The sequence below is a fragment of the Meles meles genome, chromosome 9 (assembly GCF_922984935.1).
Source record: "Meles meles chromosome 9, mMelMel3.1 paternal haplotype, whole genome shotgun sequence".
NCBI lineage: Eukaryota > Metazoa > Chordata > Mammalia > Carnivora > Mustelidae > Meles > Meles meles.
The window spans coordinates 41,368,464-41,382,519 of NC_060074.1; the positions used below are offsets into that span (position 1 = coordinate 41,368,464).

At 43.7% G+C, this 14,056-nt stretch overlaps 1 protein-coding gene and 1 non-coding gene across 5 annotated transcripts in view; both read left to right on the forward strand.

Annotated features, from left to right (window-relative positions):
* ATG16L1 (autophagy related 16 like 1) overlaps nt 1-14,056 on the forward strand; it is a 39,093-nt gene that overhangs the window by 13,314 nt on the left and 11,723 nt on the right. Inside the window, exons 6-11 of one of the 4 annotated variants that reach the window (XM_046018570.1) lie at nt 2,635-2,700; nt 5,065-5,151; nt 5,804-5,860; nt 6,074-6,121; nt 6,747-6,849; nt 10,309-10,414. In XM_046018570.1, coding sequence (XP_045874526.1) covers nt 2,635-2,700; nt 5,065-5,151; nt 5,804-5,860; nt 6,074-6,121; nt 6,747-6,849; nt 10,309-10,414 — 467 coding nt within the window. The remainder of the gene's footprint in view (nt 1-2,634; nt 2,701-5,064; nt 5,152-5,803; nt 5,861-6,073; nt 6,122-6,746; nt 6,850-10,308; nt 10,415-14,056) is intronic. The other 3 variants (XM_046018573.1, XM_046018571.1, XM_046018572.1) reach the window with 3 other exon arrangements.
* Nucleotides 7,782-8,056, forward strand: LOC123951284. The gene has a single exon (XR_006820428.1). It is a non-coding gene; the product is annotated as a small Cajal body-specific RNA 6 (non-coding RNA).

Consider the following 14,056-nt stretch of genomic DNA (forward strand, 5'->3'; position numbering starts at 1 on the left):
TTCATAGGATATGATCCAAAATTTGAATGAATTTAAAAGTTTAAAAAGGAACTATATTGTTAATGGTGTTTATTTCTGCATCGCAAGACTGTGGCTTTTATTTTCTCATTTTATACTTCTCTGTATTTTCTAACTTTATTAAGTTTCTGTCATATTACAAAATGAACTGTCCTCTTTTATTCTGTCTCGTTTTTACATTTTTTGTTAAAGATTTTATTTTTAAGCAGTCTCTACCCCCAACATGGGGCTCAACTCATAACCCCCCAAGATCAGGAGTCACATGCTCTGCCAGCTGAGCCAGGCAGGCGCCCCTCGTGTTTCAGTAAAATAGCTTGGCCTCTGCTGTGGAGTCCTTAGCTTAAAGGAAGTGAACTCACCAGGGTCACCTGGAAGTCAGTGTAGTACATTGAACACCTGCCAAGGGAGAAGCAGGCAGGCGTTTAATTAAGCTAAGGAATGGTCCTTGGTCGTCACAGTGGACAGGAGAAAGACACAGACTTCCTTTGAACATGGGGTACGAGGCATATGTCTGCCCTTGCTCCTTTGGAGTGTTTCCCTAGGGATTTGCCTCTGGGTGTATTCTCTTCCAATTGCATAGGCGGACCCCTGAGGTTTCTTCACTTTTGCTCTGACTTTACTCCTTGGAAGCTTTCCCTCCTTCCTTATGATCCCCAAGTCAGATGTTCTCCTTCTAGAGCCTTAGTTTACCTGAGCGATAGCATGGCACATTTCATGTTTTGAAGTAGCTGTCCGTGTTCTGCCTCCCTCACTGTGCTAAGGTAGGTCTTTACCATCACAGTGGCTGCTATGTTGGACACACTTGGGGAATATTTGAACTATTGAAGGCGCTGTCTTTTTGGCTGTTCTAATGAAGGAGGGGCTGCAGGTGCCTTCTGCTCCCTGAAACACTAGGTCTATCTTTTATCCTTCACTTAGAGCTAATGCCTTTGCAGTAGACGAGCTGTTACATGTCCCACACCAAAATTCTGGTTTTCCCTCAAAGGTAGTTCATAGGTCATCTATTACAGCTAAGAAAAAATTATAAAACTTTGTCATTTGTCCTATAAAACTTAGTTTTCAATCTTCCTCATATAAAAGTAAGAGTGTAGGGGGCGCCTGGGTGGCTTAGTTAGGTAAGCGTCTGGTTCTTGATCTTGGCTCAGGTCCTGAGCTCAGGGTCGTGAGATCAGGCCCTGTGTTGAGCTTTGTGCCCAGCAGGGAGTCTGCTTGTCCCTCTCCTGCTCTTCCCCTCCTCCCGCTTGTGTGTATGTGCACGCGCTCACTCTCTCAAGTAAATAAATCTTCACCTAGGTGGCTCAGTCAGTTAAGCATCTGCCTTCAGCTCGGGTCATGATCTCAGGGTCCTAGGATGGAGCCCCACATCAGGCTCCCTGTTCAGCAGGGAGCCTGCTTCTCCCTCTCCTACTGCTGTTCCCCCTGCTTACGCTCTTTTTTTTGCTGTTGAATAAATAAAATATTTTTTAATAAAATAAAAAAATGAAATTCAGAGTATAAGCTGCAATCATCCCTTCCCATGATTCTCACATGCCACCTAAAGGACTTCTCCCTGTTTCGAGAATTAACACGGGTAGAAGCTTTACAAAAAATTCCAGCAGAATTCTTGGCTGGGGCTTAATAGCAGTGCTAGAATTCCAGATTAGGGGTTCTCTATATACAGAGTGAAACCACAGTTAGAGATGAAATTGCTGTGGAAGAGAAAACAAGGCCAAGGTTAAAAATGGGGGAGATCCTGAATTTAGGACTTGGCGAGAGACAGAAATTGTTCTGAGAAGGGGTAATAGTGGACTTGACTGTTTGGCCACATTAAAATTTTTCCACAGCCAAGGGGTCCCTGGGTGGTAATCAGCCACCAACTCTTGATTTTCGGCTCAGGTTGTGATCTCCAGGTCCAGGGATTGAGCCCCATGTGGGGCTCTGCATTCAGTGGGGAGCTGCTTGAGGATTCTCTCACTCCCTCTCCCTCTGCCCCTTCCCCACACTCACTTTCTCTCTAAAATAAATACATAAATCTTTAAAAAAAAAAATTGTCCGCAGCTGAGACATCTGTATGCAGCCCTGGTAAGTGGACCCATGTGCATTTTGACAGTTCAGGAATCCCACACCTCAGTTTCCTTATCTGTTAAAGTAGTGCCAGATCTCAAAGCATTGTTACAAAGATTAAATGAGTTAAAACCTGGAAATAACAATACCAAATAGTCAGGGACATGTAAATTCTAAGTAAGTCTTAACTATTAACTATTCATGCTCTTGACATGTTGGTGTCAGACTGTTTGCTGCAGAAAGCCCACTCTTGACCGTCACTGACCCTGGATAAACCTGATGTGCCTTTCTGTCCTGGGAGGCCCCAGGTCACGATGGGCAGACTCTACCTCACTAGGTCACTGCTTTCTCTAATGACATAATCCCTCTTCTGGCCTGTGCTCTGGAATCCTTTATGACAGGGTTCCTTACTGACATTATTGGTGTGGGTTTGGGACTTGGGTATCTTTGCCCAGGGCAGTTATTTGAGATGCACTGAATATTCAAATATGTTATGAGAGCTAGTAGTTTACTGAGGGCCGAAGTGCTGTGCTTTGTTGAAGCCGACATTAACTAGTGGGCTTTCTTCATTAGGAGGCGGCAAGCCCGGCTACAGAAAGAGCTTGCAGAAGCAGCAAAGGAACCTCTACCCGTTGAACAGTAAGTAGAGCTATTCCAATCAGAACTGCTCTTAGTAATTGGATTTGCTCTTTTAAAATGTTTTTATCATGTTCTTATTTCTGTAAAACTGTTTATTATAGATTATAGAAAGGAAACTCAAAGTTCTGAGGGAGCCACTAAACACTGGTTCCCGTCCCAAGGCTGCTGCAGCTCATGCTCCTTGTGGGCTGTGGGGCTGTGAACAGATTACTTCTGCACCCTGAACAGGTGCCCACCTTGCTGCTTCCTTCCTAACACTTTGATCCATTTTCTACCTGTCATTGGGCCTCCTGGAGTGTATCGCTAGGCTGGGTTCTTTCTCTTGCTCTCTGTTCTCGGTATGTAACTTTGAGTGGAGGTGCGGGCAAACCTTTGAAGCCTAAGTGAAAATGACAGTCTCTTGAAGCAAAAGGGATTGAATTCGTTTGGAACTTTCCCTGATCTGGAGTTGGGGTAGAGAGTCTTCTGCAAGATCTGAAGCTTTGTGTTAAGAGTGGTAGGTATTTAAATTTAATTTAATTCAGTTAATGACTGAATTCCGCTTGCTTCTGGTTTATGATGTGTTCCTTTTCTACTGAAAAATATTCCAGAATATAGTATTAGAATTGTAATTTACTGCATTTTAAAATGTTTGTTTCCTTATAAATGGAGGGGACTGGTTTGAATTCAGTTAGAGGAGTCAGCCACCAGACAGGGTGTTAATTTATAGGAAAAAAAGATTTCCATACCAAGGCTGTGCTTATAGACATTTCTTCTATATTCTCAGATGTGGAAAATAAATCTGTTATATTTTATAGACACTACAAAGTAAATAAATGACTGACCTAGAAATGACCGCTTATAAAAGCGACATTTGTCTGCCTCCCTACTGCAGCATAAACAGGTGACTGGGTGTGACACAACTTAGGTCAAGCATGCTGCCCAAGATCTCCTCGAAGGGGCAGAGCAAACCAAACCTAGGAGTGCCTGACCTTAAAGGCCTGTTCTTAATCTCTGTGTTTCCCAAAGAGCAGAGTTTCTGGGCAAAGGGCATTCTTACCTTTGAAAGGTTGTGATAACCAGTTGCCACATCCTGGTATTTTCTTGTGGCCCTGGGCCTTTACAGCGTTCCGAGTGTCTTCATGTCTGTCGTATTCTGAAAACATTTACATAGGCTCTGCTCGTGCTCACTACCCTTGCTGTCTCTGTTGCTCTGCTGTCACGCTTGTATGGACACAAGTGACTCCTCCAAACCAGAACCACGAAGAAAAGAAAGGCTAGCCTTGTTCTCTTTCTTCAGGCATACCTTTGTTCTCCCCTACATCCTGGCGTAGACTGGGGTCAGTTGTGTGGAATCCTAAAATCGATAGCCAAGGAAAACAAATTTTCTTTGACTTGATTTAACTTGCTTGGTAACAAGTATATGTTTACATAATCCAGATAATTAATCATGGAAAAATTTAGCTCTCAAGTTCTAAGGAGTCTGAAGATTAGGTGATAAAGGCTTGGGTTGTTAGGTTTTATTATTTTACTTCTGATTGCAACTTGGTAGGAGGTCATTAAAACCAAAATAATTGCTTGCCTTCCCCAACCAGGAACAAGGGGCAGGGTAGATTCCAGAGGTGCTTTGTATCCGGTGGGATAAGGTAGGTAAACAACAGGGCATTTCTGTGGCTTGATTATTTCACATGAAGCATGATAGACTTCCCACATGTCAGAAGCACCAAGTGTTGAAACCTAAGCATAAATACCCAGAGTCAAAAATGAATTGTGTTGAGATTTTGCTTTCCTGTTTCTATTATTAAGGCAGTATTTAAAGCCAATGTTAACACAACCATTGACTCCGTTGCCCTTCCAGCAAAAGCTTTCCTTACTTCCCTGGATCTCCTCCTTGCCCTGTCATTTTCTTGTGCTCCAGAGCTGCCCTGGCTGTCGTCTGTGCCATGCTCAGCCCATCTCATGGGAACTGTTTCTTGGTGAGCACTGTGGTCCAGTTGTTCACATGCGGGAGCCCTTACCTGTGAACCCGGCCTGAAGGAAAGAATCTCCCTTGGCACTGGATGCATGGTTCTAGGCTTGTTAGATCATTGTTTCCTTGCTTTCCAAGTGGGAGCGATGTTCACGCCTCAGAGGATCAAAAGATCACTTTTTAAGTTCTTTTCAGCTGGAATTCCAGATTTGATGTCAGTAGGTTAAACGTTTCTTTAGTGTCATTCAGAGCGTGGCCATTCCTGTTTCTCTGAAGAGCCCTTGGCAGTTTCTGTCACGGCCAACTCACGGAGGCCGCATGTGACTAAGAGATGGTGCTGGTGCTTGCGGGACAGACTCGCCACAAAGCTCCTGCGGAGCAGGATCAAAGACTTGGCCTCTTGCCCTTCTTTCCAGGGATGATGACATTGAAGTCATCGTGGACGAAACCTCTGATCACACCGAGGAGACGTCTCCTGTGCGTGCCCTCAGCAGAGCAGCCACGTAAGTAGCTGGGGCGGGCCAGGAGAGGGGCGCTCATGCCATGGGCTGATGGCATGTTGTTGCGGTGGCAGGAGCCCCTTGCTGGAACGCCCAGCCCCTCCTGCATAGCTGTGGAGATCGTGGACTCCTGAGTGTCCCCATCTTCCTCAGGTCACCTCCACATGGGACTCAAGCTGTCTGGTGCTGCCACCACCCCGTGAGGGGAGGTGGGAGGAAGTGTCATGGCTTCCCCCAAGATGGACAGTTACACCTTGTTGGGATGATTATTTAGATCATACTGTTTACTTCGTCCTTGGGTTCTAGGATTTTTTTCTCTTTGCTAATAACTAAAGCAGGACTAAAAGGATGGGGATTGGTTATTAACAGCCAGACACTGTTAGGTCAGATTGAGTCATTGTCTGAAGCACAGTTTCTAAGACAAGTTAATTTAATGCGGGGAACCTTGTGCCTTTTAAAATTTTGAAGCTGGGTCCTCCCTCCTACCTTCCCCCTGTTTTCTGATGGTTTGCTCCTCTGAGGGGGTTTCTTGGCTGGGGTTTGGGAACTTGATGGGAAACATACTCCCAGGTACCTATTTTTGTGGACTGTTTTTATTGATGAATTATGGGCAAAATGTTTCTAAGGTTTAAACCTATCCTCCCCTCCTCTTTAGTAAGCGACTCTCGCAGCCTGCTGGAGGCCTTCTGGATTCTATCACTAATATCTTTGGGTAGGTTAGAAAACCTTCACCTTTCCTTGTTAATATGTGTGTGAATATTCGTAAGTGTTGTATATGATTTATCACCATTTTTTAAACGTACACCAAATTTCCATGGCGCCAAGTATTCAGATGCTTTGACTTCAGCTTTTCACTTAGCTTTTTCCTTTTTTCCCTGTTTTCTTTCCTTGATCTTGCTGCATACTGATCTGGCCTTACCTTTAGTCTGTCCGAGTCTCCCCTTTTGGGACATCACTCTTCTGATGCTGCCAGGTGAAAATATTCCCTCTTTCAGCCCAGCATGTGAGCGTGGCTCCTTGATAATTGTGCTGATCACCGCTTCACCCCCCCCTTGTCAGGTGTGCATGTGCCTCCCAGGCCGCTGTGCATGCTCCTCGGAGTGCTGTCAGCTTCTTGAGTGGGCAGTTAGGTTGAGCTCTGCATAGCAGGCACGCTCTCATCCCTCTCTCCTCGGGCACACGTTCAATTCCACTGTGACCACACTGGATGCTGAGGATGGTCTTAACTAGGCACCGAAGTCACCTTCTAGTAGTCTTATCAAAAGACAAACGAGCTCCCTCGGAGCAGGCAGTTACATTACGTTGAGAACGTTTTTGCAGCAGTTTATTGGCTGGGGAAGCAGTTTTGCAGGACTGCTTTTCAGTGTTGGGTTTTGGAGTCCATGAGTTAGCGAGCAATCAAGTACAGGTACGTACTGGATACCTCTCAGGTGTCGTTTGAGTGAGGATGCCTCTGGTCGGGTGAATTGTTCTGTGGTTCGAAGAGTCTAGGAGGGAGAAGAAGCTACTGTCAAAAGTCGTCTTTGAATCCCTCCTGGACATTTGGTGGACAGGAAGACTTGTGCAATCCTAATTTTTTCCTTTATGTTACTTCTTAGGAGGCGTTCTGTCTCTTCCTTTCCAGTTCCCCAGGATAATGTGGATCCTCATCCTGGTTCTAGTAAAGAAGTGAGAGTGCCAACAACAGCGATGTGTGTCTTTGTAAGTACAGTTGAACCCTACGTCCCACCAAGCTTTGTGTGGTAACCGAGCCTGACAGTTAAAGGATCCGTTCTCTACAGCAGCTGGCTTTCTATTGTTTTATTTAGAGCAATAGCAAGCTTTTACACCTGTTGGCTGTGTCTGATGGAAGGAATTGATACGTTTTGCTTAGCTTAGAGGACAGAATTTATTATAACCATTTTTTGTAATATAGGACTGGCTGAGAGAGAATCCCTAGCATGAGAGATGGGACAAGGGAGAAGGAGCTGTGGTTGGTGAGAAGTTACACTAATGTATGTCATTGTTGTCACTGGTCGGCATCGATCTAGAGTGAGATTCTAGTTAGTAGTCTGTTTTAGAAGGTGGGTAAGGGCAGCTGTTTGCTTCATGAATTATACCCAAATCTGCGTGATTTCCAGTCATTAGAAACACAAGTTTGAAAGCCAGAGACAGTCCTGGGCAGAGGCCACTGTGATGCTGGGACTGTCAGCTGGAGTTCAGAGCTGGGTGCTAGTAGAAATGAAGAAGCAGGTCCCAGCTTGGGGGAACTGAGCAGAAATGGAACCAGCCTGGAGAAATGAGGGGTACCTGACTCAGGGCTGGCAGGTGGGGGCCTAGGGCGGGGAGAGAGAAGCAGAGCCCAGATAGCTGGGCTGACTTATGGGTTACATGGGCTGAGTTAGAGGAGCCAGCTTTCAGAGGAGAGAAAGACTCACTATAAAATGGGAGGGGATTTATATGGGGAAGGCTTTCAGTTCCGGCATAAGGAGGAATCAAATAGAGATTTCCACAGAGTGAACTGGCTGAGTGATTTAACCACCTTGTATGTCATAAAGACGGTCTCCTTCCAGATGAGGAGTTGGGTTGGGGACCATTAAGGTCCCTTCCCATTCCACTCCTACGAGTCCCTGACAGGCCCAGCACCTTATGGAGGTCAGTGATGATTGGTAAAAGGTCTGATTGCACTCAGTGTCACAGCCCTTTCCTTGCCCTCAACTCCCAGCAGCCCATTGTTTTCTCCTGTCACATTTAAGTCATGTGTATGGGATAATGGAGCAGCTGATAATTTGGGATTCTGTCAGCATGTGTGTCTGAGAGTATACAGTTCACAGCTGACAGATATCCAACAGAACCGGCTATGCAGGAGATAGAGGAGCGGCAACCATGGGTGTGATGGTGCATGATCTCAAGTTTTCAATCTGAGACCTCCTGAGTAGAAAGATAGCATTAAAAAAAAGAAGAAGAAGAAGAAAGAAAAGGAAGGGAATCACATGGAGGCAAAAAGGTTGGTCAGCTGTCTGATAGCTTTTCAGCAGTGGGACACAAGGGCTGGGGTGGGATCAGATCACCAAGCAAAATAAGGTGGTGTTTATTTCCCAGTCAGTTAATAATCGTGCCTTTGATAATATTTCAGGCATCTTTTTAGTCCCAAGCAGATATGACAATAAGATTTTTGTCTTCCCCAAATGATGTTTTAGGCAAATGATTAATGACCTGTTTAATGATCTAATATTTGTAATCCATATTTTCCACAGTCTTTTTTTTTTCCTTTTTATTATGGAAATTTTCAAACATTGGTATGAGCAAGGAGTAAAAGAACTTCTGGGTCCCATCACCCATCATCCTGCCAGGCAGCCCCAGTTAGCTACATCTGCCAGTTTTCTTCTCTCTGCCCCGCACACTTTTGCTGGAGCAATTTAAAGCAAATCTCAGGCATTGTAGTTCATCCATAAAGACTTCAGCATCGATAGTCTTTTTTTTCTTTTCTCTTCTTTAAGATTGATTTGTTTTAGAGAGGGTAGAAGGAGGGGTGGAGGGAAGGGGAGAGAGAGAGTCCCAAGTAGACTCCCTGCTGAACACAGAGCCCGATGTGGGGCTCAGTCAGATGCCCAACTGACTGAGCCTCCCAGTCACCCCCATAGTCTTAATTTTTAAGAGCGGTTTCAGTGACATTTTCTGGTATTTTTTTTTTTCCCATTCTAGGAGGGGATGATTTTTACCCCATTTCCCTTCCCATCCTGAACACAAAAAAAGATACCATCTTTTCAGATTATTTTTTTTCTAGTTTGGATGCCAGTCTCAGTAATTTCCCTGTGAAGGGGTGCCAGGATAGCTCAGTCGATTTAGAATCTAACTTGATTTCTGCTCCAGTCATCATCTTGGGGTCATGAGATCGAGTTCTGCATCAGGCTCTGTGCTCAGCGGGCAGTCTGCTTGGGATTCTCTCCCTTTCCCTCTGTCCCTTCCTGCGTGTGCATGCTCTATCTCTTTTGTCAAAATAATTAAACCTTTAGAGAAAAAGAATTCCCTGTGAAGAACTTATTCTTTTTTTAAGATTTTATTTATATGACAGAGAGAACACAAGCAGGCAGAGTGGCAGACAGAGGGAGAGGGAAGAAAAGGCTCCCCACGGAGCAGCGAGCCCAACGTGGGTCTCAGTCCCAGGACCCTGGGATCATGACCTGAGCTGAAGGCAGAAACTTAACTGACAGTCACTCAGGTGTCTCTCCCTGTGAAGAATTTAAAATTCTCCCAGAGTGATACCTGTTTTGTTGAAGGCCTATTGATGATTAAGCACATTTCTAGGTCACACAACTTGGCGGAAGTTCTTTTCTATAGATGAGCAAATGAGCTGAGACTTCAGAAAGTTAAGAAACTTGGCAGAAGTCATCCTGTTAGTACACACTAGTGCTGTGTTGTTTCCAGAGTGGAATAGAATCCCAGTGTAACAGTGATGCGTAGCAGCAGGCGTGGTATCTGCTCGTATTAGGACTCCATATGAGGATATACTCACATTAGGAAAGCCATAAAGATTTCTTCTATCATGAAAAGCCATGCTGGGGGCACCTGGGTGGCTCAGTGGGTTAAAGCCTCTGCTTTCGTCTCGGGTTATGATCCCAGGGTCCTGGGACCGAGCCCCACATCAGGCTCTCTGCTAGGCGGGGAGCCTGCATCCCTTCCTCTCTCTCTGCCTACTTGTGACCTCTCTCTTTCTGTCAAATAAATAAATAAGATCTTTGGAAAAAAAAAAAGAAAGAAAAGCCATGCTGTACTTTGACTAGATAGTTTAGCATGTAGCATTAAACATAATCTGGACAAAAAGAGAGGCGGTTAATCGGAGACTTAATTTTAAGCCATTAAGATCAGAGTAGAATATAAACTGAAATTTTATTTTTCTTAAGGAGAAATGAAATTAATGCAAAGACAAACTTTAGGCAGTTAGTCTACATGGATTTTTGAATGCTTTTTAAGAAGGTTGCACTGTGCTTAAATAAATGGAACTGTAACTGTAAGAATAAATGGGGGTAGGAATCCAAGTTAGTTTATGAGCGAACCCCCTTTATTTCTAAGTGAGCATCTGATGCCTTTTGTTAGATGTCCAGAGTATTCATGTGCACTGGGCTCCTTCCTCTCGGGAATGACAGTGATTGGGGTTGAAGCAGGGTGCTTGTCTTGCAGGATGCTCACGATGGGGAAGTCAACGCTGTGCAGTTCAGTCCAGGCTCCCGGCTGCTGGCCACAGGAGGCATGGATCGGAGAGTTAAGCTTTGGGAAGTGTTTGGAGGTGAGACTCCAGAGTTGCAAAGAAAGAGGCTGTGTTGGGGACATCTGGTTGACCTTGCTTTCAGGCAATCTCTAAATCATTCACCTTCTCCAGATATCTAGTATCTTGTTTCAGGAATTATCTGACCAAAGCATTATCACCATCTCAGACACTACACTTGTGTGGATATTTGCACTGAGTTTTTAAGCAGGGGCTAGAAAATGGTTTTAAGTTAATGGATTCATTAGTATTTGTGTTTTCTCAGATATAATGAGAACATCTTCCAAGATACTATAGGTTTTCGAAGGGAAATGAAAGGTCTTAAAGTCATAGACTTTAGAATTAATCTATACATTGAGCTGAGGTGTGTGCATTTAATAACGCCACTGGCTTTGGCCTAGAGAAAAAGATTGAGGTCATATCTAAGCTTGAGAATAAAAAGAGGGATGTATCTTCCAGGAAAAATGTATTTAACAAGCAGCTTATCATCAAGGACCAGAAGATCAAGACCTCATCTCTTTGATGAGACTTTGTTTCATAAGTGGCTTCAGAATACTCAGAAATGGGATGGCATTAAAACAGGAAATGGGACTTAGTGAAATCATCTCTTAGAAATCTGAAGCTAGGGATAGCTCAATTTCAGCATTTTGAGATGTAGTTAAATCTCTCTCTTTTTTTTTTTTTTTTTTTTAAATAAAGCAGGGTTGAGGAATAAGGCTGAAGATTTTAATAAGAACCACTTTGTCAACTTTCCATAATTGTAGCACTTACATTCCCAGTGTCCACCAAGAAGTAGATCCAGCGGGCCCTTGTCTATGTTAGTTCTCCTGATCCTCGCCACAGCCCTGTGCGGCTTGAAAGACAGGCATCACCCCTACTTGACAAGACGAAAACATGAAAACTCAGAGCCACTACTTAATTTGCAGAGTTGATTTACGTGGCTGGTAACTGATTAGCGTGGCAAGGGGATGAACCAGGTCCTGAACTGGGTCTGCTGACTGCAAAGCCCCTTTCTTCCCACTGTGGCCTCCCCTGAGCTATAGAGCACCTGAAGGAACATGCAGGTGACTACTTTTGGTGTGTTCAGAGCAAGAGCAAAGAGCAGTCTGTTGATCCATTTGATGATAATAGATTATCAATAAAGCACCACATTTGTCTGCCCTGGCCTTTTTTTTTTTTTTCTTTTTCTTGAAAGTGACTCCATCGTTAAATCCCTGGCAAATACAGCTAGTTGAAGCCCCTGAGAATTTGTTCCATTTTACCCAGAAACACCTTATGAATGATAATTGTGAAAAACGTGATAATGCAATAATAAAGCCATATTGTAATAATAGAAGTTTTATGAGATTTGATTTTTTTTTTTAAACAGTAGTCCCTTTTTTTTTTAAAGATTTTATTTATTTCACAGAGATTACAAGTAGGCAGAGAGTGGAGGAAGCAGGCTCCCTGCTGAGCAGAGAGCCAGATGTGGGTCTCGATCCCAGGACCCTGGGATCATGACCTGAGCCGAAGGCAGAGGCTTTAACCCACTGAGCCACCCAGGTGCCCGAGATTTGATTTTTTAAAATCTAAGCAGAGCATCTGTTTCGTTTTTGTTCTTAAGATTTATCTATCTATCTATTTATTTATTTGAGACAGAGAGCAAGAGAGCGTGCGCACACAACAAGGAAGAGGGTCAGAGAGAAAGTGAGAAACAAACTCCCCGCTGAGCCCCAGTGTGGGGCCCAATCCCAGGACCCTGGGATCATGACCTGAGCTGAAGGCAGATGCTTAATGACTAAGCCACCCAGGTGCCCCCCAGAGCATCTGTTTTGATTATGTTTTGTGATTAAATAAAAATAACTCTAGAAATACTTTCTACTTTCTGGTAGTAAAAGCACTTGTAAGAAAATTAGAACCAACCTTTAGTAACAGTGTTAGATTTTTGCTGCTAAAAAGGAAGTAAATGGAAATGAATATTGGCAGAGTTGGTGTCAATAAAATGAAAAGTTTCTGCCGGGTCTAAGAAATAACAGAATGTTTGGCAGCACTTTATATAGTTTTGAGGAACAAATATCAGTTATGGCCTAATTATAGAGTATTTCTTCTGCAAATCCCTTAGTCATCAGGTTTTTTCTCCTTGGCTAATTTTTACTGAATCTTGGAAGAGACTAAGTCCAAAAGGCCTTTTATGAAATAGTTTGAGGGTCCTGTTTTTTACCCGTTTAAAGTATCAGAAGAGTGGCACTTTCTGCTCAGTAGGAACGTCTGTCCTTGCTCTATCAAAATTTTCCAGAAGCTCCATTGGGATGTTGACATACCTTCCCTCCATGCTCTCTAGATCTTTGGGAAGGGTTTTTTTGATTGTTTGAGTTCAGTCTCTTACATAGAATAGTATTTATTGGTCATTTCTTACATTTTGGCAATGTGTTAACTGCCAGAGAAATAGACTGCTATCTTGGGCATAATTTTTGATATTTCTTAGAATTTACAGTAATATTTTTGTAAAGCTCTAAATAAAGGCCTTAATTAATTAGTGGATATTGGCCTTTTCTGACTTTTGAAAGTCTCATGATAGCTAGGATCCAAGTAAAGGCATTAAATGTGCTATACAGGTGGGGACGCCTGGGTGGCTCAGTGGGTTAAAGCCTCTGCCTTCGGCTCAGGTCATGATCCCAGGGTCCTGGAATGGAGCCCCACATCAGGCTCTCTGCTCAGTGGGGAGCCTGCTTCTTCCTCTCTCTCTCTCTGCCTACTTGTGATCTCTGTCAAATAAATAAATAAAATCTTTAAAAAAAAAAAAAAAGTGTGCTCTACAGGTATTTTGCAATTAAATTCAGAAGGTGGGCTTCAACCAGTTTAATAATCCTGACCCTAAATGTATTTGACAGCTCCAAACCCAGTATTCATATCATAATTATTACCAGTTAGAAGTATTGAATAAGAGAAAAGGCTGTTCTTTGAGATGTTTCCTATTTTATGTTCCCTTATGAACTTCTTTTTTAAGATTTATTTATTTTAAAGAGAGGGGTGTGCTTGGGTGGCTCAGTCGGTTAAGTGTCTGTCTTTGGCTCAAGTCATGTACCTGGGGTCCTAGGATTGAGCCCCATGTTGGACTTACTGCTCAGCAGGAAGCCTGCTTCTCCCTCTCCCTCTGCCTGCTGCTCTCCCTGCTTGTGTTCTCTCTCTCTCTCAAATAAAATCTTAAAAAAAATTTTTTAATTTTATTTTAAAGAGACAGGGAGAAAGAGAATCTTCAGCAGACTCTGCTCTGAGCACAGAGCCTGACTTGGTGCTTGATCTCAAGACCTGAGATTATGACCTGCGTGAAATCAAGAGTCGGACGCTCAGCCAACAGACATCCAGGCGCCCGATCCCCTTTTATGAATTTGATTTGAATGGTTCCTTAATTGTTTTCTGAGTTTGTCATCCTTAAGGTACCCTTTAAGAAGGGGCTGAATCACATCATCTTGAGACTTGTACTCTTGTCAGTTTGTGCCTACATCATGAAAGCTCCTGTGTGGGTGTCCAGAGCTGTCTGAGAGCAGGACCCAGGAGCCTGTGCGTGGTGAGGGAGGCTGGGGGGAGGGGAGTGCTGGCAGCCAGTTGGACTGCCAGAATCTTCAGTTTCCAGAGACAGAGGAAGTATACAGACAAATTCCAGAAACTCCAAACTAGCTTTAC